The sequence below is a fragment of the Musa acuminata genome, chromosome BXJ1-11, assembly GCF_036884655.1.
Source record: "Musa acuminata AAA Group cultivar baxijiao chromosome BXJ1-11, Cavendish_Baxijiao_AAA, whole genome shotgun sequence".
NCBI lineage: Eukaryota > Viridiplantae > Streptophyta > Magnoliopsida > Zingiberales > Musaceae > Musa > Musa acuminata.
In genome coordinates this window covers 31,586,043-31,608,885 of record NC_088337.1, presented here as the reverse complement: position 1 = coordinate 31,608,885, position 22,843 = coordinate 31,586,043, and the positions used below count along the sequence as shown (strand labels likewise).

General features: G+C 36.8%; 5 protein-coding genes across 8 annotated transcripts; 1 reads left to right on the top strand and 4 right to left on the bottom strand.

Annotated features, from left to right (window-relative positions):
- Positions 1–1,099: 1,099 nt before the first annotated feature.
- On the bottom strand, positions 1,100–6,446 carry LOC135597693 (transcription factor RF2b-like). The gene is made up of 4 exons (XM_065091027.1): positions 5,741–6,446; positions 4,710–4,842; positions 3,436–3,520; positions 1,100–1,576 (listed from the first exon to the last, which is right to left on the bottom strand). Exons 1-4 carry the CDS (start codon positions 6,244–6,246, stop codon positions 1,245–1,247), a joined length of 1,056 nt encoding a protein of 351 aa, XP_064947099.1. The 5' UTR covers positions 6,247–6,446; the 3' UTR covers positions 1,100–1,244.
- Positions 6,447–7,987: 1,541 nt separating this feature from the next.
- Positions 7,988–9,114, top strand: LOC103972226 (RING-H2 finger protein ATL72). Of its 3 annotated transcripts, none has more exons than XM_009386490.3 (2): positions 7,988–8,123; positions 8,351–9,114. In XM_009386490.3, exon 2 carries the CDS (start codon positions 8,465–8,467, stop codon positions 8,978–8,980), a length of 516 nt encoding a protein of 171 aa, XP_009384765.2. In that variant the 5' UTR covers positions 7,988–8,123; positions 8,351–8,464; the 3' UTR covers positions 8,981–9,114. The 3 variants fall into 3 exon arrangements, with proteins under 3 accessions (XP_009384765.2, XP_009384764.2, XP_018675686.2); XM_009386489.3 differs by having other exon boundaries at positions 7,992–8,123; positions 8,260–9,114; XM_018820141.2 differs by having other exon boundaries at positions 8,027–8,108.
- LOC135585003 (chalcone isomerase-like protein 2) lies at positions 9,097–10,449 on the bottom strand. Of its 2 annotated transcripts, XM_065091025.1 has the most exons (5): positions 10,370–10,449; positions 10,199–10,282; positions 9,934–10,089; positions 9,574–9,800; positions 9,097–9,463 (listed from the first exon to the last, which is right to left on the bottom strand). In XM_065091025.1, coding segments are annotated over exons 1-5 (630 nt in total). In that variant the 5' UTR covers positions 10,371–10,449; the 3' UTR covers positions 9,097–9,301. The 2 variants fall into 2 exon arrangements, with proteins under 2 accessions (XP_064947097.1, XP_064947096.1); XM_065091024.1 differs by lacking the exon at positions 10,370–10,449 and having other exon boundaries at positions 10,199–10,289.
- Positions 10,450–16,189: 5,740 nt separating this feature from the next.
- Positions 16,190–17,381, bottom strand: LOC103972651 (probable WRKY transcription factor 70). Its single transcript, XM_009386995.3, has 3 exons — positions 17,089–17,381; positions 16,751–16,855; positions 16,190–16,622 (listed from the first exon to the last, which is right to left on the bottom strand). The coding sequence occupies exons 1-3, from the start codon at positions 17,379–17,381 to the stop codon at positions 16,190–16,192; spliced, it is 831 nt and encodes a 276-aa protein (XP_009385270.2).
- A 4,055-nt stretch (positions 17,382–21,436) lies between these two features.
- Positions 21,437–22,810, bottom strand: LOC135596669 (transcription factor WRKY45-2-like). Its single transcript, XM_065088730.1, has 3 exons — positions 22,463–22,810; positions 22,252–22,353; positions 21,437–22,066 (listed from the first exon to the last, which is right to left on the bottom strand). The coding sequence occupies exons 1-3, from the start codon at positions 22,792–22,794 to the stop codon at positions 21,652–21,654; spliced, it is 849 nt and encodes a 282-aa protein (XP_064944802.1). The 5' UTR covers positions 22,795–22,810; the 3' UTR covers positions 21,437–21,651.
- Between the last annotated feature and the right edge of the window lie 33 nt (positions 22,811–22,843).

The following is a 22,843-nucleotide window of genomic DNA, read 5'->3' as shown; positions in this document are numbered from 1 at the left end:
TCACAGGGACGCGTTAGCTACCGGTCTCCACTTTAAAACGCCGACTGTTTCGAGCCTCTGTTCGCTCGTTCGATGTATGCCGCATGAATGGCCTAATGATTTTGATTCCTCTGCTCATCAATCGATGTGAAACCGAATACATTTACCATGAAACGCATACCAAATGTACTACCCATAAAAGTTTTCCACCGCGCGGATGGACGAGAAAAGTGTTCACCGTCTTTCTAGCTTCGTCGTTCAAGTTCTTCGAATCATCGCCATGGGAGGTTTGGACAGTGAGCATCAACATCATGGCTTTAGAAATTCTCGTAATAGTTGGATGAAGCATCCATAAAGGACTTCGACTACGAGGAAGAACTCATCTTCTTTTGACTTTCGATGTAAGTTTGAACTAGAATCGACTTTGGGACTTGTTGCTACTACTTAACTACTTTAGGATGCTTTGAATTTGTTGTATCTTTTGATTTTATAAGTATAAAAGTGTGGAAGAGTCATATTATTTTTAGGATCGAAAGAGTCATAATAATGTCTTTAAGACTAAAAAAATCATAATACTTTTAGGATTATGAGAATCTTGATTGCCTTGGCATCTTTGAATTTGAGCTTTAACTTGATTCGAGTCGAATTTAAGTGAAGCTTAAACCGACTTTAATCCGGTATTTGAGCTCAAACTCCAACTTGATCTCGAATTGGAATCCCAAGTTTCATTAAGCTAAAATTTTAATTTAGCTCCAACTATACTAGATGGCCCCTAATCGACCTCATTAGGTCATGACACTAAGGAGCCATTAAACCATACCACACCGGCCCACCCATTTCTTCCTTTTGGTTGGTTGACCTTAAAAGAAGATTAACCATGGTTTACTGTAACACTAAACTCACAACAATCCCAATTAATCTTCCAGCTCAAAAGAAAGCATATCGCTTCAAAATTTTAATTTGTTAGGAAAAAAACACAGCATGTTTGTCATCAAAATTAAAAGTTTCAAGAACATCAACATAAAACAGAGTAAAGTACAGCTTTGTCAGATAGTCATCAACCCCAAAACAAATAATGAGAAGATGGCAATATCTACAAACAAGGAAGACACGGCATTCAGAAATTTGAATCACATATCTTAAATGAAAAATAATAATATCTCACAAAAAGAAGATGGAATCAAACACCATCGTCCTTGAGAGAAGCTTGATGAAGTCGGGCTTTGGACAGATGAATCAAACTAAACATGTTGCTCGCAGTCTTGCTAGGAATTGCAGCTGCCCTCACTTGCGGTGATAGAGTTATCTGGATTGAGAATCTCTGAGCCCTTTCTGATGTCGACTCCTGGCAGTACCATAAGGTGACCCTGCTGCATCATATTCGATGGCACACTGTTGTTATCAAGTTGAGACTGCTGAATCTGAGCTTGAAATTCAAAGCCTCGTTGATGATTTCGTGGTTGCTCCTGTGAAGGCATCACAAACGGTAAGAAAGGAAGGTTCATGAGTCCTAGATTATATGCCTCGCTTCTCTCCACTTTTTCCCCGGTTGCAATCTTAAGCCTTTCAACTTCCTGCTTCAACCCATCACTAACGCCTGAAGACAAATCATTAAAGAATGTTTCAGTTATAAAGAAGTTCCGATTTTATACAATTGTTCTACAAGTATATCCTGCAAAGGAAGAGCACCATGACAACAAATTTTAACACAAAATATTTGATTCTAGGGAGCAAAAGCAAACAAAATTTACTGGATTCTTCTACCAATAATTTTGTTCACTGGATTCACCTTCAAAAAAATAAAGATGGTATAGAAGAGAGGCTCCACCAGGAGAATTAACAAATGATGATATTTCTACAGAACAAAATCTAAGCTCCACCAGGGTTAAAAGGGTCTGCATGGAAATTTAAATACTTGTAAATTTAACAAAAGTCGTCCCAAGAATTGAGAAACCCCTTTTAAGCAACCTACTATGCTGCAGTTCATAAATTCTTAAAGCTCCAACAGGATTCAAAGGGTCTGCATGGAAATTTAAATACTTGTAAATTTGACAAAAGTCAACCCAAGAATTGAAAAACCCCTTTTAAGCAAGCTAATATGCTGCTGTTCATAAATTCTTAAGCAGACCAGAAATGACTTAGCAAAAGGATATACCAGGAAACCTACATATTGCTGAACTGTTCTAGTAAAAATAATTCAATGTTCTGTGATGGTGATCTGACACCTTGCCATGCTTCAACATATAAAAAAGAAATCTAGAGTCAATCAATAATATCACTAAACAGTCATAAGATCAATGTATTATAACCAGGCTTGACTAAAAACCAAAAATGGTGCTTGATGTCAGGTTCCTTGTTACGGCTGTACATTTGGCCCAGAGAGGTGTTGTGCTGAGGGACAAAACTCCGAAAGGGAGGCTAAATTGGACATGGAAGTGGTAAGCATCAGTCAGTCACATGGGAGATCAGATTCATGAAAAACACATGACGGTGATGGCTAGGCAGATGGGTCCTGGGAAAGTATTCAAAGCCGCTTGCTGACCTAGTCTATTTGGACTTCAGTGGGACGGCAATGATGCACCAAAATTATGTTGTACCTGCATCCCATGCCATCTTCCCCTTGATAGTGAACAAGTATGGATGGCTATCGATTACAGCACTTATAAATGATCTCAGGAACTTATAGGCATCCTTATATGTAAACGAGATATTGGAACATAAGAAAGAAGAAATAAAAGGGAGAGATGGAGAGGTAGGAAGAAGAATGAATAGAGAGAACGAGCATTTAGAATGTAATTTATCGATTGGTCAAAGTAAAAGAAATAATAGCTTGATAAATCTAAATATTCAAGTTCTCCTTTCTCACTAATCTTTTCCAATCTCCATGATGCTCCTCAATGTTACACTCCCACCGCTGACACTTTATTTCACAACTCATCCATATATGGCCCTAAAATATGTTCAATTTAACACCCACAATCACAAAAGACCCTGCACTAGAATTACCTACTCATCTGTGTGTGCCACCGTTGCATGTCACCCAGTATGGAGTTGATTTTCCAACACGAAGCACATCCTAAAAAGGACTCTAAAAGAAAGATAAGAAGATCTTGTAAAGTCAACTAGGCTCATATTTACAACATATAAAATGTGAAAAGGACATCGGTTAAGGAGAGTATATTGAGGCCATGAACCAGTTCTTGAATCAGGACTCTAGCAATAGAAGGGATCTCTCCTGTGTCTGCGCTTGTGATTGTTTCCATAATTGTCTGTCTACATGCTTGCATGTTTGTGTGAATATACTGAATTTTGTAATGGCACACAACACATGCAAGACACCAACAGCAGAAAGCAGAAACTAACAGGTCAAGGAAAGGCTGGACACAGATAAAACATTCATGTATATGTTCTCTTCTTCTTAAAATTTTGTAATTTGAGAAAGATAAAAAACCTGACCATCATTCAACTGAGCTTGTTGCTCCATAGATTGTAGCCATAACTTCAGTCCTGCATTTTCAGTGGCCAACTCGGATATATCTTTCTGGAAAGAGGCAACAAAATTATAGAGATATTAGTCATATTTCTGAAGTTATCTGACAATAGAGAAGCATGAAGAAAAAGGCCTCAAACTTGTTAAATGCAGACCATAAAGCAGACAAATTCTTCCAAACGTGCAGTGTGAATATTTTAGTTTAAGGCAAGTGAACATGTTAATGGAACACATACTGACAGTATTAATTCAAATCATCCTGATTTTTTATGCACAATCCAATACCCATTTGTTGCTAAAAAGAAAAAAATTGCTATCCATAAAAATTCAGTGGCTCAAACTAAACAAAACATAGGCTGCACAAATAATATCATATCGTAGACAGAAGAGAAGACATGCATAGAGGAGAAATGGATTATTCTAAATGCAGAACATATACAAATTAAGAAAAGAGCATGCAACCAGACATTAGAATATATTTTATATGATTAATACCATATACAAGTTATTACAACAGCTGCTAGTCCCTCACTTCCATAATTAAACTAACTATTCCTTTCCCTGTCAGAGTAACTAATGATGATAGAAAAGGAAATAAAACACTTGATCCCTAGCCAACTATAGATTCCTTCAAGTAATTCCAGCAGTACCATTTGCCTTATGAGACACAATTCTCTTTAGGACTTGACATAAGATCTAACATTAGCCACAAATAGTTCCAACTTGTTGACTCTTTCTAATTCCTAGATAAACAGACTCTAACCAACTCCAGAAACGTGGACATTTACTAATCAAATCCAGTTGTTTTTTCATTCTCATTTGGATTCTTTTGTAAGACAAAATCAGTGATCTGTGGATAATCAGAAATACAGAGCCAACATATGTAAAACAAATTTATCCATAATCTGACTCAAACAAAGACCCATTACCTGAGACTAAAACCAAATCATCAACTGAGACGCAGCATAAACTTGACTAATCCTACGCGTAAGCTGACAATGGTTGCAACTTAAGAACAAATCAAAACAGGCCAGCATGATGGAATTCACAAATCTAGTCCAACTAGAACCAAATTGCTTCATGGTTTTGATGGATGAACCGCCACTCCCGGATGCATCAGCAACAAGACTGTAGTGAGTCCGTAATGTAGCACATTAAACATACTAACATACTAATTGCCTTAACAAGCAAGAAGAAATAAATCACAAAAGAAAGTGAAAAAAAAAAAACTTATAACAACCTGGAACAGTGTAAGCTGTGCTGAAAGAGTGGTAGCTTCGGTTTGAAGAGTCTGTACTTTTCGCTCAAGTTCTACAATATAATTTGCTTTCCGTTGTTTCGAGCGAGCTGCAGACTGACGATTTGCTAGAATTCTGCATATAGTCATGGCAAATAACTCAAAATATGCTTTTATACTAGCATACAAGCTTGGAGAAACATATGATAATAAATTCACAAATAAATGAATTTATTTGTGAGTCCATTTCACTCATCGCAAGAAATAACTCCGTGAAGAAAATGAGACTACAAGAAACTAAGTGGAATTGTGGAGGCAAGAAGATACAATTAGTAGCTAATTGGCAATCTCGAGTCCATAATTTAACCAAATTTTAAATATTTTGTAATTAAGGATATGGCTTCACATCATATAATGTTTGTTTATATTGACTAACATGTTTCACTAAGGGAAATGTTTGACATGATTGGAGGTAGCCTCTCGAATAAAACCATCAACATAAAAGCTATCACTGTCAGCTATGCTCTCATGTTTCGAGATAAGGCAGCTCTGAATTATAAAATTTCTCAATTTGACAACTTGCCAAGTTTTAGCTTATTTTCATTTAATTCATCTTGCTTGATGATCTAGTCATTGGAAACAGGAAATTGACAATACATTGAAGATATAGAAATAGAATCTGGGAAAGAGATGAAGCAACATCCTGATGGGGCAAGAGATGCACTTACAACTATCAAAGGATTACTCGAAAATAAGAGAAAGAGTAAGGAAACAACACAAGGATAACTTAAATCGTGGACTACTTCGTTGTACTCGATCAATTTCTAGTCGATTGTCTCACTGGCAATCACAAAACCGTTATGCGGTCCACAAAAGCAAGTGGATGCGAGAAGCAATATAGGGAAGCATCCAACCCCCTCCGAAGAGAAAAATGAAACCCAATTCAAGCAATGCTGTCACGAACCCAACAAGAAGAAGAGTTCAGGCATCGGCGGAACCCTAATGAGACTGAAATGTTGGTGGAATGTGCAAACCTCTTGGCTCTCTTTGGGTCGATCACCGCCAATTCCGCAAGCTTCTCGGGCGGCATGGCTTTCTTGGCCTCCATCACGTCCCCGAACACTCCCTCGCCTCTAGAGCTGGACGCATCGACCGAGTTGCTGTGCCGATGCTTCGGCCGGGCGGCGGCATTGCCCTCGTTCCCCGACAAACAATCCACCGCCGACCGATCCCGAGGGCCCGAGTGCTCGGCTGCTTCCGAAGCGGGCGCTTCACCGTCCTCCATCCCCGATCCGATCTTCTCCACGTCCATGTAAGTCCGGAAGACGTCGTCCTCGGAGGCGGGGCCCAGATGGAGGTCCTCGGAGATCCGGAAGGCCAGCTCGGAGTGGGCCCGCCGGTGGTGGGGTCCTCCGAAATGCGGCGCGGGATCAAGGTCGCCGCCGCCGCCGCACATAGACGGCGGCACGACGGGGGCGTTGGGGCGGGGGAGGTTGGGATTGGGAGTCGTCGGGGGAGGGATCAAGGATTTCGACGGCATTCGGCTGCCGCTTCGTCCGACGTTGATGCTTCTCCCTCTTCCTTAATTCGGACACAAGGCGAGGAAGCAAAAATTGGGAAGGAGGGAGAGAGATCTCCGGCAGCACACGAACTGTGGATGTCAGGAGAGACAGGGAGAGGGGGATAAACTCGGCTAACCCCCTCGGTAATAATAAGTATGTTCCTACTTTTTCATAATTAGGATCCTTTTTTTTTTCTTTTTTTTTTCCCATATTGCCTTGTGTTGGTAATCTGTCTCCTTTATTTTCTTTGGTCCAGAATTCCACATGGACTTTTGTGAGCTTTAGGCACAGATGGTTTGCTTTGTTGGGATCTTCATGCTCTCTTTTTTCAGCACCAAAAAATATATATAAATATATATATATGATAATTTTTAAAAAAAAATATTTATTTTTATTTTTAAAAATATTTTGTATTTATTCTCATGATAATATTTTTTATTTTGTAAAAGAAGAAATTACTCTTGATCTCTATCATATCATCCTATCACCGTTTGTGTTTCTTTTTTAACTACTTCGAGATGATGACGGTGAGGGACTTAGTTTTCAAAAAAAAAATTTATATGATTGGATGTTATATATAATCGTGTCTTATGTCATTAATCATGATTTCGATCAACATAAGTTATTGAGAGATGGTGAATGAATGATCATGATTTATATCATCAAAATAAGAATCGTTAACCTTCAAATCGACCTTTCAGCATTATGCGCTATAGAATATTCATCATTTATTTGAATATTAAAATAATCTTATTTTATTTTAGTATTAAAAATAATAGTGAAATATATTATGTTTGGTTCATAAATAATAGTGAAATGAAGATTAAAATATAACTAAAAAATAATCTTATTTTATTTGAGTATTAAAAATAATAGTGAAATATATTATGTTTGGTTCATAAATTCATCATTTAGATTTTTCACACATAATTTCATATATATTAGTCAAACTAGTTCAGCTCAAATCTATATAATTTTAAATCTTATTGTAGTCACGGTTGACTTCGTTAGCCATTTATCGATAATCTTAATGTTCTTTTCATTTACATTGAATTAAGTCGATTGAACTTATGCAAGAGCAAAAATTGAGAGATAAAATCTACTATTTGAGTAGGATATTCGATATATCCGATCATTTGAAATCTTTGATACCCTAATTTATTTTAGTGGGTGATTCAAGAAATTATAATTCTTTTAGTAAAATGAGTCCAAAAGGATATTTTTATATATGGTTAATAAATCAATCATGTATTAATTTACTAAATGATTCAGATTAACTTTATATATGATTCGAGGTTCACGATGACCATCGTCCTGAAGATAGATTAAGCTTTAATACGGATGCTATCCTCAATAGATATCGACTCATGTCAATATAGATGTCGAGATACGAATAAAATTATGTAATCTCGAATCAATAATAATAATAATAATAATAATAATAATAATAATAATAATAATAATAATAATAATAATAATAATAATAATAATAATAATAATAATAATAATGTTGAGTACTATGATCCATTATTTGATCGCTAGGGGACAAGCGTCACCTCAAAAAATCTCAATCCGACGAAGATATTTGCAAATGGCGTACACAAAAAAAATCAAAAGACACTCAGCTGTAAAGTCTAGCCATCATCCAATCATACAGTCTCGGAAAGGGACTGCCCATTGTGACACACAACAGATGGCATCATCCCATCAGGTGGGTGTAGATATTTGATATGAACACCAGAAACAAAGCTCCTCCGAAACCTCATCAGACATACATACCACGAAGCTATCCAACAATTGATTCCTCTTCTGATGCAGCGACGATCGACGCCCGACTCTGGTCAGATATGATTGGGTGGGACAGTGATGCCTATACCAACTTCTCAACCCCCTCAACTATGTTGTTTATGTTCAACTAATTCCCTTGTCATATGCTTCTATGATCGCTTCATCAGGAAGACTAACATCAATATCTGGTCATGTCCGTGCAGGCTTTGTTGCACCTGCTCCTCCTTCACCAAATCCTCAATCCAAGCTTCCTAGACATATATATGATCTAACAGGCTGCTCTGTTACTGTCAGGGAAGAAGCAACCTTCTTAGGTATTTCGCAAGAAAGAGGGGGGAAGAAGAAAGAAGAGATGCTTCGCATCGTCCTTTGCTCCTCCCTATCACTGCACTAACGGACCATACGCCGATGCGGATGCCAGCCATGCGCCGGCTCCTCGACACAGTCCCCGACACACCACCACTTTTGTCCGATGGAGCCAAGCCAGGGGACGCTGGAGGCCCCGCCGACGCTTATTTCACTACCAGCGTGCCTGTCGTTCTAGCAGCACTGCTTTGTACTCTGGTATGTGCGCTGGGGCTGGGTTCCATCTTGCGGTGCGCGATCCGGTGCGCCCGCCCCCGTCTTGCTCTCGAGATCCCCGAGGCGACGGCGGCTACCGGACTCGAGAAGAAGGCACTCCGCCAGATCCCGACGAAGGTGTACGGGCCGGGGGCCGGCGTCACGGCGACGGAGTGCCCGATATGTCTCGGAGAGTTCGGCGATGGGGAGAAGGTCCGGGTGCTGCCCAAGTGTCATCACGGGTTCCACGTCAAGTGCATCGACGCGTGGCTTGCGTTGCAGCCCTCGTGCCCGACTTGCCGACGCTCGCTGCTCGACCAATGTGGGGCGGAGGCCGGAGATGGGACAATGGCGTCGCGGTAGTGTGAAGGGACCGACCATGGCGACCCTCTGTTTCCTCCAGACTGCATTGAGGAGCTCAATGCTAACTATTTGTCATTTCGGAAGACATAATGTTAATCTCTTTAGCACACAAACTCTTCGTACTTTAGTACTTACTGCAGTTTATTTCAGACAAGTGATCCAAATCAAACCCTACAAATATCCGCTAAAAGTGTTCATCCTTTTGGTACGGGAAACATGATGTCGCATGCAACATGGATGAAACCTCACGCGGTACATCGCCTGGTACGAAATTTCACGATTATTGTTCTTGCCCATACGCGAAACTAGTCACCCCAAGAGCTACTGAGCGAGCATCGTCCCAAGGTTGTCAGCCAAGCTCTTCACAGTGGTTGGAGACACCGACCTAGTCCCACCCAAGTACCATTTCTGGATCATCTCAGCCACGTTTGGATTCTCCACCTTCGCCTTGGCTTCCTCCTTTCCCTCCGTCGCAAAGGATATCTGCAGAGGTAAAACCCAAACATATCAGTTTCGGCTTGATTCCTCTTTCTTCTTCTTTCCTCAGTCTTGAGAAGGGTTATTATATATGTGTATCCCGATCTGATATTTACCTCAGCAGTGCGAGAAGCTGCAGGGAAATGAAACGTTATCAGAGAATCCTTCTTGAAGTACTTCTTCTGGAAAAACTCGGTGACCTTTTCGAGTGCTTCCTCTTCTTCCTCTTCGTACTTGTCGATGGCTGCCAATCTGTCTCTCACAGCACTCTCGAGTTGCACACCGTACTGGGAACCTTTGATCTCCTTAATCACCACGATTCTGAAGTATTTTTCGACTGGAGCTGCACATGACGACGTAGAGTCATCAAGATAAATAGTCTGCCGCAAGCATACAAGGAACTGCAAACCTTCAACAAAGACCCGACTGTGGGAGCCATATCTTGCTCTGACCTAATGGTCATATGTAATTGTCACCTGAAACGACAGCATCAAAGAAGACATCATCTTCGGCTAGCTCGGATCCCTTTTTGCCCTTCCAATCCGCTAAATGCTGAATGATCTCCTTCTCCATGTAGATCCCAATCGCGTTATACTTGATCTGTAGAAAATGAATCTCGATGTCGGTGACGCCTGCGTCACAAGAACAACAAGAGTACAGGAGGCTTAATGGGTCGAAAGTTAGGGATGGTGTCCATTCATCGAAGTTAGGGATGATGGGTCGAAATGAGTGCCGACTTACCATAGCCCAGGAGGCTTAATGGTTTGGTGACCGTGATCTCAGGAGCGAATGGGACTTGGTCCACCATCACCGTCTCCGATCCCACTGCCATATACAGAGTGCCAATGTCAAAGCGATCAAGTACTAATAATCGTTCTGGAAACCAAAAACACAGGAAGAATAATTACTCACTGATGAACACAATAAGACGAGAACCCGAAGGAGGGGAGTAGGAGAAACCACGAGAGGTGGAGACCAGGATCTGAGGAGGAGAGAAGGGTGAAGAACGGGTCTTAAGAAGAGAGGTGGTCGTTGGGTGAAAGGCTTGTGCTAACTACTCTGCTCGCAGCGGACGATAAATGCGACTGCTACAGACATGAATGCTGCTGCTGCTGCCCTGCGTGGTGGTAGGTACCAGAGCGTCAACTTGTGACCACCCGATAGGTTAGTTGGGTTTCGAGATGTACATGCACATAATGAACTTTTATTTCTTGGCTTTTTAGCGATGCATGTGTTTCTTTCAGCATCTAAATCCTCTCACAAATAGCGAAGAAATAAACCGATATCATATATGAATTAATATCTCGAAAGGATTTCGGTTGGGTTGCGATTGACGAATTCTTTAGTTGTATGTATGAAAAAAAAATTAGTGGATATATATTAGATTGATAACTATTAAGGGAAAATATCATTTACGTCTTCGTCAGTCTAATGTGGTCCTGATCCGTATGCGAGAAGTCATTCGGAATATAATGTGATTTTTCTAGGCTTATTATCTAAGAATATTATTATAAATATTTTATAAAAAAATAGTTTATAATCGATTTGAGCTGCCATTGAACTTTCAAAAATATTTATGTAAATATTATATAGAGGAGGCACTTCATAATCGACCCTACAAATAGAAATGTTCCTACAAATATTCCATAAGAGAGATGGCTCGAGCTATCTTTTGAACTTCTATTCATATCGGTAAGAGGGTGTTAGATTACCTATGTTTTTATCTTTTTATGAGCCTTATATGACATTTACATGATGAGTGGTAGTTAGTTGATTATATATTCGTTATCAATAAATATTTTAAAAATTCTAGAATTAGTATTATAAAAGAATAAGAAATCATAATATAAAAAATCTTAGAAATTAACATTTGATTATTTTATAAACATCCTATGTATCTCTAGATCTTGAAAATAAAAATAAAAATAAGATATGATGAATACTTTCGGTAGTCATTGATATATCTCTAGGGAATCTAAAAATGATGAGAGAATATATAAGGATATTGTGCTTAAACTGAGATAATTCAATGATCATATAAGTAATCTTTGAAGAATTTAATTTTTAGAAACTTCTCCCTCACCAATAAAATGATATTAGAGCTACTGACTAGAGATTTATTAAAGATTGAGTCGCAAAAATTGGAAGTTATATAAATGAAAATATCTTTTTTCAGGAGACATAAAAAGAATCAAAATCTTATATTGACTTTCTAAGATATTTTTATTTATTTATCTCTGATTGCCTTCTAATTTTTAAGTTCTTTCTCTTCTACCTTTTCCATACCATGATTAAAATATTAAGGAAGAATTGTGTTACTTACTCCTTTTGAATATTGATGAAGATATTCTATTTTTCCTTCAAAAATTTTGTAAAAATCAAATCTTCACATATTTTATAATCATCGATAATTTCTCCCTTAATATAAATTAATTACTATAAATAATATATTAATTTATTATTAACTTTCATATTTGTGTACTATAATTAAGGAAATGATTAAATTTGATTACCATGTAGACAAGTTAGGAATTCTACCAATCAATTAAATTATTAATTAATTTATTTCCTAATAAGTGATTTGAGTTTTAGAAAGTAAATAGTTTACTTATGTAAACTATAAGAAATAAATATTATATTTATCTCTTTATGTATGAAAATAAAATAAAATAAATCAAAAATAAAAATTAAATTATTACTTATCTTAGGTTTAATTTATTTAATTAGATATATCTATGTTTGTGAATTTGTATGATGTAATTAATTTTAAATTTAAGATCATGAATTTAATTTTTTTAATTCATGAATTTGAGTTATTCTTTAATAATTTAAAATATTAAAATATAATTTGATAAGAGAAGTTTAATTGGTGTCTGACTTGAGTCAGATTGATCTGTCAGATCGGATCAACTCATCCCATGTGGGCATGTACAACCCAGCCCATGTGATAAGGATAACTCAACCCATATGGCTAGGTATGACCCAACCCATGTAGCCAAGTACGATCAAATCCACGTGGTCATGTATGACTTAACCCATATGGCAAGGTGTGATTCAATCATATGGTCAAGCCTGGTCCAACTCATACGGTTATGTATGATCCAATATATATGGTCAAACACAATCCCAACTTATATATCTATGCACAACCCAACCCGCAAGCTAAGCATGGCCCAGTTCAGTGGTAAGGCTCAGCCCAACTTGTGAGTGAGGCTTAGCTTAGTCCGTGAAATTAAGTCTGTTCAAATATGCAATTGACACTAGACACACCATCGCTCCTCTATCTAGCCTGTTGTATCTCAACCCAACCTATTACTTATGATATACATGTACGACACACGTGACCCTGTCCAATACTCAGGTGGGTCAGTTCAGTTTAGACTACCACTATACGATATAGACTACCACTCAGGTGGGTCCACTACACGACACACTAGACACACCTTAATTGAATTAGTTTAGGATGATTTCAGATCAACTTAATTAGTTCAAACCTAATTGACTTGAGATCAATTAAATTTAAATTAGACTAGTCTAGGGTGATTCTAAACTATTTTCATAAAAAATTAAGGTTGATTCTATTAAGTAATTGAGTTTGGTTTAAGTTAATTGAGCTATTTCAATTAGGGTTTTGATTGATCGAGGACTATTGAGATATTGATGTTTTTTGTCTTTATGATTTGATAAACTTAAAAGTTTTATCTGAAGATGTGATGATTATTAGTTTTTTATTTTTTTTAGTTTATAATATTGATATGATTGTTATCATGTGGTAGATGTAACTAGGCTAGTGGTTCACATTGGAAGTATAACTTGTGAAAGGAGCTATAAACTCATCGTAGTGTGAAGCCACCAATGAACATAGTCTAGTAGATCATACATCAAGCATGATCTTTTATAATACACAAAAACATCTAAAATATTTAGTCCTAAATTAATTAGAGAAAGAACTAAATATGATTGTTTATCTCCACGCATGTGCCCACAAGCACATGGGCACATACACGATGTTTATCTTAAAGAAAAAAAGAATCTATGTAAGATGTATCCCCTAATACATTAAAACATCTAGAATATTTTATCTTAAATTAATTAGAGAATGAACTAAATATGATTGTCTATCTTCATGCATGTGCCCACAAGCACGTACACATATACACGATGTTTGTCTTAAAGAAAAAAAGCATCTATATATGATGTGTCCTTTAATACATAAAAAAATATCTAGAATAATTTATCCTAAATTAATTAAAGAAAGAACTAAATATGATTGTCTATCTGCACGCATGTGCCCATAAGCACATGCGCACATATACGATGTTTATCTTAAAGAAATTAAGCAGCACATGCGCCCATATACGACGTTTATTTTAAAGAAAATAAGCATCTATGTATGATGTGTCTCCCACTACACATAAAATATCTAAAATATTTTATCCTAAATTAATTAGAGAAAGAACTAAATATGATTATTTATCTCCATGTGCCCACAAGTACATGCACACATACACGATGTTTATCTTAAAGAAAAAAAAGCATCATATCACATACACCACGTTTATCTTAAAGAAAAAAAAAAAGCATCAATGATGTATCCTCCAATACAAAAAGCATTTAGAGTATTTAATGCAAGATATATATATATATATATATATATATATATATATATATAATATTTGAAAAAATATTTATATTAAATCATTTTTTATATATTACTCTAGAAAAAAAAAAAATTCATGATGCATTCTCAACGCATAAAAGCATCCAGAATATTTAATGCACATTAAAATATATTTTTTGCATTCACACGAAATAAATAAAAAATTTGAGACAATTGAGGAGGCCCAGTGCGCCCATGAAAGATATAAAACTATTTTAAATATTCGATATATCTCAAAGCATCTTATTTACACGTAATTTAATTATCCAATGTATCCGACTGGATTGACCAAACCAAAAGCATCTGCCTTGACGAAAATGCAACCGAAGAATCAACTAATTATTTTTTCACACACAAAACAATGGTTGAAATGTCAGATATTATGCCTTGAGATAGAAAAGCTCATATCCCGAAGCACATAGAGAGAGACAGAGAGAGAGAGAGCAAATAATAATCGATAAGGATTCGACACGGTGAATCCAATCATTGCATACGAACGCTGCTGCTGCCTAACCCAAGAATTCGACACTGCCCAGCGTGGTAGGTAGCAGAACTTCTACTCGTTACCACCCAATATGTTATTTGGGTTTCCTTATGTACATGCACATAAATAAGCGTTTGTTTCAGCTTCTAAACTCTCTTCTAATGCCACCCTCTCACAGGTAGCCAAGTAATAAACCGATATCACATATGAATTAATATCGTGAAAAGAATGAGAAATCTAGAAAATTAAGATTCCATTGTTTTATAAGTATCATATGTATATCTCTATTTTAAAGAGAACGTAATATATGGGGAATACTTTGGGTGTACGTAAAATCATAATATATTATATGATACATGAAAAAAAGATTGAAATCAAATAACAACGAATCAAATTTTTGATGTCATATGAAAAAAAAACTTTATTTGATATGTAAGGTAATCGTTTTTTGATCACTAGACTCTACTTCTTCCCTCTTTCTATTCTTTCATAAGATTACTTAAATCGAAGAATTAGAGAGAAGAGAGGATGAGAGAGGAATCGTAATGTCTCGATGACTATCACGTATCCACGTCTCATGTATATATCACATCACACGTCGTGTCGTAATCCCTAAGAGGACATGTCTATATATATGTGAGAGCAGAGGATATAAGATATGTAATCATGGGGGTTCTCGCAAACAATGTGATCTCTTAAGCAATTATACTATAATTAATTTTTTTTCTTAATATATTTTATCAAAATCTAATCAAATCTATAATATATCTTATCAATTAGATAAGACTAGATGATCTAACATTGGGTGCTTCTTAATGTCTCCGTAGGGTTTCTAAAAATGATGAGAGAAATATATAAAATCTTTATAATTTATATGATAGAATAAACAAAAAGATTATACTATAATTTAATGATCTTGTAAGTACTCTTTGAATAATTTAGTTTTCAAGGAGGTCTCTCACTTACCGATAAAATGGTATAAGAGCTAATGATTGAAGATTCACGAGTCCAAAAAACTTGGAAGTTATATAAACAAAAAATATATTCTCTTCAGAGGCATACAAAAAAAAAAGGTCGACTTTTTGATATATTTTAATTTATTTATCTCTGAATTCTCTTTTCATTTTCAAGTTCTTCTCTTCTCCCTTTTAGAATATCATGGTTAAAATATTAATGAACAACCGTGTTACTCGACATCTTTTGAATATTGATGAAGATACTCTGTTCTCGCGATAGGAAGACAGTGGAAGACAACCCCACGAAAGATGGGAGACCAAATCTTCTTCTTTCCCGAAGGAACGAGGACATATACTAAACAACGTCAGTGGGATGCCGGAGAGCCATCGAATGGGAGGCCGCAAGAATGTTATTCACCATCCATTCCATAATATAACATCTTTGATGTATTGTTCCCCACACAACAGAGCTCCATGTTAACAGGATGTGCTCCACAGGGGAGAAACAAATACAAAGAGCGGTTTTATTCTTCAGATTCAAGGGTAGAACGATTACGAGTAGTAAGACATCGTACGCTACAGATTACGAGTAGCCCTGTCGTCTTCATGCCACTAAACCTTACGATCAGAAGCTATATCTGATGCAGTGGCTCACCCTGTCCAAAGCAGAACACACCACCAAACTCTAATGCCTCAGGATTGAACTCCAAGTTTAAGCTATCAGCAGAAGCGTGGCAACCGGACGTGGCCGCCGTGGAAACAGAATCGAAGTAAATCGGGAAGTCTGGAAATATTAGTTCCGTGGGAGAAGTCCATGGAGTCGAGTCATTTGGCACCTCCTCGTCGCGTGAAGGGATGGGGGAGGGGAAGGACTTCTCTTGTACAGCATTCGATCCAAAGCTGATGACGCAGGGTGAGGGCGGACTGGGTGATGTGCTTCCGCCCACACACGCGTGCTGTCCCATGTAAGTGATCACGAACATAGACGGGTCCTCCTCCGATCTCTGTACTTGTCTTGTGGCCTGGCAACCTCGGTCATATTTGTGGCCACATCTGTAGTAGCTCCTGAGAAGACCAGCTTCAACATAATCCAATGCGACAGATGCAAGCCATTTCAAGGAATATATTCAATATATTCCAAGCATTACGAATATAAATTATGAGATAATCAACCAAAAGAAAAAGACAGAGACCTTGGAAATTTTGAAGTGCAGATGTTCTTTTGCCCGTATTTTCGCCAAACATGACCATCATCCATCGTCTCTGATACAACTCTCGTGTTCGTACATGGATGAGCTCTGCATGGCAGAAGGAAACATCATCAGAGTCAACAGAAAAGACAGACACCGTATGATCAAAACTCCACTCTTATTTTTTTCTCTCGAAGAAAAAAAAGCAGTTTGATGAATTAGCTTCTACAAAACTACAAGCAGGGAGAGAATTAGATTACCCGCGTCTGTAGCCATTTCTTCAGCATGATGCTAGGATTATTATGATGGAAAAACTACAAGCAGGGAGAGAATTTGATTACCTGCGTCTGTAACCACCTTTTCCGGGCTGGTGGAGCTTTCTCTTATCGCTGGATGCATCCAGTCTCCGTTCATCAGAAACACGAGTATTTGGCAGACCTTCTAGCATCCCGTGAACTTCTAGTAAAGAAATTGGTCGAGAAAATGAGCTCAAAATCCTAGTCATAAGAGTTGCAGCAGTGGAAGCAGAGCCGCTCTTCAGCAGCGGCAGTATGTCCTGCAAAATGGTGTGGAGTTGGGTGGCCGACTCTTGACCCTCGATGAGATCTTTGAGCGACAGAGTCTTGAGATCCATCTCTTGCTCCTTATCCTCCTTTCGACAAGCGAGCCTTGTATCTTCGTCTTGCTTGCGTTCCAACAAAGGGTGCACGTACTGGGTTACGAGGAAGGGACTTAAAGGCGGTGGCGATGCATGAGATGAGCAGAGTTAAGGAACGTGGACAATAAAGCCCGACAGAGCGACCGTCACCGAGCTCACTCACGTACGCCGATGCCGTCAAGAGGAGTCCTCCAGGAGGTGGGAATTCTGCATTCATTTCTAGCACAAGTGGATGAGATTCTCTCACTAAAGAAACTTTGATTCCCCTTCCTCTGTTTCGTAGATGCCATCGAGGATGCCGATGGGCAACGGATTCAGAGTTAAGCCTTCCAAGGAAGCTAAAACATGCCCGCCATTAGGGTTGGTCGAGGTATATATATATATATATATATATATATATATATTATTGTTGGATGCCCTCATGTGCATACATATTCTGTGCTCTATTATGAAATCATGGTAATTAATTCTAGATGGATTAAGGACTATCAATTCAATAAAAAATTATGTTACAACTTATCCAAAGCTTTGATATTTTATCTTTTTGATATATTTTAATTTTTATTTTTTTTCTAGAGATTAAGTCTTTTTTAAGAAGAAAATAAACATGCTTATATGACTAGCTACTGTTGACACTTACAAGTCTAGTTTTATATAACCAAGGCAGGATATTAAAAATAAATAAATTTATCTTAATCCCATTGTTAGAATATTAAATTAAAATTTTTAATTAGATATGATTTTTTTGGTTTAGGAGTCTTAGCGAAGATAGAAGTCACTATCGAAATTAAAGTCAATGTTTTGAGTTTATCCCCCTATAAATAAAGGGCTCGTGGAGGATCGAGAGAGAGTGCGTAAGAGCAAAGAGGTTGTCGAAAGAAAAATAGATGCCGTAAATACTTATCTCATTCGAGAGTCTTAGTTATTATTTAACGTGAAAAATAACACTACATAACGAGAAAAATAACACTATAAATACTTATCTTAGGTATTATTTAATGAGAGAAATAACACTATATATAGAGAATTAGAGCTATTTAGAAAGATAACTAGTGATGTTAGAGAGAGAAATTATAGAGAAAGAAAATATGAGGAGGAAGAAGATACTATATATATATATATAGAGAGAGAGAGAGAGAGAAGAATTAATTACAAAATTGATGAGGAGCAAGAGGAGTAGGAGACAAATGATGAACATAAGAAGTTATCACAACATCGATTAGTAAATAAAGAAAGCTTGCAAAGTAAAAGTTTGATCATCTTTAAAAGAAAAGATTGAAGACATAAATGATGATTTTTATATTTTATTTTAGATCTCGTTATTACCCATATTTGATGGAAAAGATTATTGGAGATGAAAAATAATGATGAAAACTTTTCTCATATCAAAGGTCTTAAAAATATTTATTTTGGATGATTTTAAAGATAAATAGAGATTTAATATAAAAAAATATTTTTTAAGAAAGAGGAAGATAAAAAAAAAGCAGTGAAGCTTATCTTTCAATAAACTAGATAAAAATATTATTTTATGAATCTTTGAAGCTTAGACAGAAGAAGAGAAGCATTGTTGATTTTATAAAATATTTAAGAAAGATGTATATATATATATATATCCTTCTGCAAAATAAATTAAAAAATATATATGATACAAAAACCTTATGTGGATACTATTTTATTGGGTCAAATGATTATATTTTCGTTGGAGGTATGAAAGTGATTTTATCTTCGCATATAAAAGAAACATTTATAAAAACCAACAATTAAAGATTCAAAAGAAAAGATGTCACTAATGTTAGAATAATCATCGTTATTTGAAGTTATAAAGTTTGAGAATATTCTATACTAATTAAATTGATTTTGTCTTTAGAGATTGATTCAAGAAATCTAACAAATTGATTCCAAACAAATCAATATTTTATAATTGAATCGGACCAATAAGATCGATCGAAAATAAGAATAACTATTCTCAGAATTATGATATTTTAGAAAATAATTTACATAACAATAACATCGAGGAAGATTACATTAAACTTAGAAGTTTTTTATAATAGATTTTTAAAGTTTAATTTATAAAAAATTAAAAAATTTAATTTAATTTTATAATTAATTTTTTTTAATTTAAGAGTAAGTCAAAAGAGACCTATAGATAGAGATTGTGAGAGATGGTAAATAAGAATTTTAAAGTTTTGAAGCATCTTCTCTACTATCTCTCTCATATATATATATCATAATATTTTCTAAAAACATTTATGATAGATGTACATGTTGTAAATTATTCAAATTAAAAAAAATAATTTCAAAATATTTATTTGAAAAGTTGGTTTCTTTTGAAGTTATTTTAATAGTTATTTTTTAAAGGTTGTCTTTTGAGAAAAAATATCTATAAATAGATATTTGGGAGTAAACGATGAAGATATCTTTTTCATATTCTGTGATTGAATTAGACATTCTCTAATTCCTCTTTGAAGATTCTTTATTGTTTGTTCAAAATAGATATTCTAAAGACTTATCACATCTACTAAAACTATTTATATCAAACTCAGAGCAATCTTATTGAGAAGAGGATGTAAATATCGTTTTTAGGAAAGTGTTTATACACGTTTCAAATCTAAATATATTTCCTATAGTATTTTTGATCTTGTGTTTGTTATTTGTTTCCATAGTATTTTCATCTTTTTCTTTATCGTATTTTTTCAACCGTACATATCACTTAACTTTAATCGACTGCATTTAGCACATGTCGATCATAGGTTTATTCCTTATTTCTTGATATCCAAAATTCTTCAAACAAAATAAAATATATATATTTTGTTCATAGTGCTTCTCGAATTTTATCTAGAAAATAATATTTCAGCATTTATGTGAGAATCCTGAGACTGAATTTGGATTAAATTAGTGAAAGGAGTGAGTGGTTCCCATGCAAACATGATAGCATTTTATATTGACTGTTCATGTTTTGATATAAACTTGGTAGTATACAAAGTTAGGTGCTGTCATGCCTCCCATGTCATGCCTCCCAAGACGATGATGGTCAATAAAAGTCAAGCCTACATGCGTAAAGGCTTAGCAAGCTTTAGCCTCGTCGGCCGCATGGACCGAGGAACAGCTTTGACGAAGACGAAGACGACGATAAATCTATATATCTCGTAGTGAGTTTATCCAACAAGGGAACGAAGTTACACCGACGGTGACTTGGACGGAAAGGCACCCAAAAGAAACGAAAAAGAGACCTCCAAAACGTAATCTTCTGCTTCACAAGCGGTCTGCAACTCTCTTTTTCCCCAAGACTTCTTCGTATTCACATTTGCTCTATTCTCTTACACATGAAGAACAAAATAGGAGAGAGAAAACAAATCAATATAAAACCCACTATTTAGAATTTTGGGTCTCTCTTCCCCTTTCCAATATCACGTCATATTTTACTTATCATTTGGGTATTCCGATATAGTTTTGACCATATATCGATTTAAACTATAATCTAATTAAAACTGAACCAATTTGATGGTTCATTGGTTCCAAATTGAATCGAAACTAAACTTGGATGGTTGAATTATACTTCTTAATTTTTAAGAACTGAAATCGATAATTTAGGTTTTGTAAAAATATAAATTTTTATTTTAAATTATTTTTAATTAAAAAAACTATCCATTCGAATCAAAATCATGATTTTGGTTTTATCGAAATCGTCGAATTGAAACTATCGATTCTAGAACTAAGGTTTAAGTCATAGAAAAGATCTTATAGCAATACTATGTAGGTAATAATAATAAATTCTTTAATTAGCTAGACATAGGACTTGCTCCAAGCATGTTGAAGAAGGAAGAAGACTCTAATCCCACGCGGATTCTGATAATAAATGATTAACAAAGAATGAGACCGTCCAACCGACGTCATCACATACCACCTTTTCTTCTTTGGGTTCAAACCCTGCGTTCTGACTACATGATTTCCGACTTCTCACACACACCCACACTATATATATATATATATATATATATACACACACATAAAGCAGCTCTTCTTTTGGTTCCTATAAAAGCATTTCAGAATATCTATTATACTGTTCTCTAAAGCATCGTAGAGTAGAAACATTAATCGTTCAACTACTAATCATTCGTATCATCAAAGAAAAACCCCAGCATGATTCGATTGTTCGCTGGTTACAATGAGCAGACTTGAAGATATTACTCGTTCGGTGGAGGACTTTCACTCACTTTTATCAGCTGCTGTCTATCTATCTATTCAATCAATACATGCTATCCATCATTGTCTTCAAATATGCATCCAGTTCGAGGGATTCCCATGACCATGGTAAGCTCAGTATCTCACCCTTCATGTCGAGTCCTGTGCCGGGAACTTCCTCGGGGGAAAAGAGATGCATCAGCTCTTGATCGCCATTGGACAGGCAGCTACTCTGGCTAGGGTTGGGAGTGGCAGCTGATGGAGGGCAAAAATGCTGGTGTTGGATGACGACCGAGGTTGTGTCATTGGAAGATGATTCCATCGCGTAAGGGAAGTTGGCGTCCATGTTATTCTTGCAGGTGTGTGCCATGCGGTAAACCACGCGATACTTGGGTGGATCAGCATCGCTCTCATCCCGTTGCACCGTCTTTGTGGCTGGGCATCCTTGATCTTTCCTGTAAGTGCACCGGAAGTAGCTTCTGCAGAGGAGAATATTTAGGACGATGGCATCGGTGATGCATCTCAAAACGCATTCCTCCTTTTCGTGAACCGACGTGAGATTTCAATTCTCATTCCCCAAATTTCAGGTTTATATATGTATATGATTCAGATTCCACTTGATCTGGTGAACAATACGCATGGATTTAGGGGAGGGATTACGTACTTTGGATGTGTGGCGCCATGGATACCCTTCTGCCCGTACTTCCTCCACTGGTACCCGTCGTACAGGACCGATGTGACTATCGGACGACAGTTCTCATTCCTCCTGCAAGCAAAAGCGGAAGCTAAGACTCGATCTATGCCAAGTTAAACACATCAGATCATAATACTGGAGTCTTCACAGAAGATCTCAGCTGCGGCATGAACAGATTTACCTTTTCTTGGGAACAACAGGCCAGTCGCTACCCTCAAAGCTCTTCCTTTTCTGATCATCTGCGCAGTGACCGGAGGCATCCAACGGCGTTGACCGGCATCCACCAGCAGCCCGGAGCTTGGAAAGAGCCGAGTTATAGCACTTGATCATCTCCGTCAAGTGATCTATGGCCAGCTCCGACCAGCTACTGCTCGGAAGCAACGGCAGCAGAAAAGCTTGCAGTTGGCTCGTCAGCTCGTGTGCACGATTGATCTCCTCTATCACCGTCGCATGGTTGCATCCCGGCGACGTGTAGCGTGGAGCAACCATCTCCATCTGCATCTCCATCTCCATCAGTGATTTGATGAGCTTCTCCTCCCCCTTTCAGTAGTAGCTCAGCATA

Bases quoted from the DNA above. Each gene is read 5' to 3' on its own strand.
- LOC135585003 (XM_065091024.1), bottom strand. From the start codon at position 10,289: ATGGCAGTGGGATCGGAGACGGTGATGGTGGACCAAGTCCCATTCGCT. The intron at 10,090-10,198 runs GTAAGTCGGCAC...CTTGTGACGCAG, and splicing joins ATTAAGCCTCCTGGGCTATG to GCGTCACCGACATCGAGATT. The intron at 9,464-9,573 runs GTAAATATCAGA...TTACCTCTGCAG, and splicing joins CAGCTTCTCGCACTGCTGAG to ATATCCTTTGCGACGGAGGG.
- LOC103972226 (XM_009386490.3), top strand. From the start codon at position 8,465: ATGCGGATGCCAGCCATGCGCCGGCTCCTCGACACAGTCCCCGACACA.
- LOC103972651 (XM_009386995.3), bottom strand. From the start codon at position 17,381: ATGGATCTCAAGACTCTGTCGCTCAAAGATCTCATCGAGGGTCAAGAG. The intron at 16,856-17,088 runs GTAATCAAATTC...TCTGCCATGCAG, and splicing joins AAAGGTGGTTACAGACGCAG to AGCTCATCCATGTACGAACA. The intron at 16,623-16,750 runs GTCTCTGTCTTT...TGGTCTTCTCAG, and splicing joins TGCACTTCAAAATTTCCAAG to GAGCTACTACAGATGTGGCC.
- LOC135596669 (XM_065088730.1), bottom strand. From the start codon at position 22,794: ATGGAGATGGAGATGCAGATGGAGATGGTTGCTCCACGCTACACGTCG. The intron at 22,354-22,462 runs GTAAATCTGTTC...TTTTGCTTGCAG, and splicing joins CCTGTTGTTCCCAAGAAAAG to GAGGAATGAGAACTGTCGTC. The intron at 22,067-22,251 runs GTACGTAATCCC...TCTCCTCTGCAG, and splicing joins CATGGCGCCACACATCCAAA to AAGCTACTTCCGGTGCACTT.
- LOC135597693 (XM_065091027.1), bottom strand. From the start codon at position 6,246: ATGCCGTCGAAATCCTTGATCCCTCCCCCGACGACTCCCAATCCCAAC. The intron at 3,521-4,709 runs GTTGTTATAAGT...GCCTCTTTCCAG, and splicing joins CACAGCTTACACTGTTCCAG to AAAGATATATCCGAGTTGGC. The intron at 1,577-3,435 runs GTCAGGTTTTTT...ATTTGTCTTCAG, and splicing joins ACAAGCTCAGTTGAATGATG to GCGTTAGTGATGGGTTGAAG.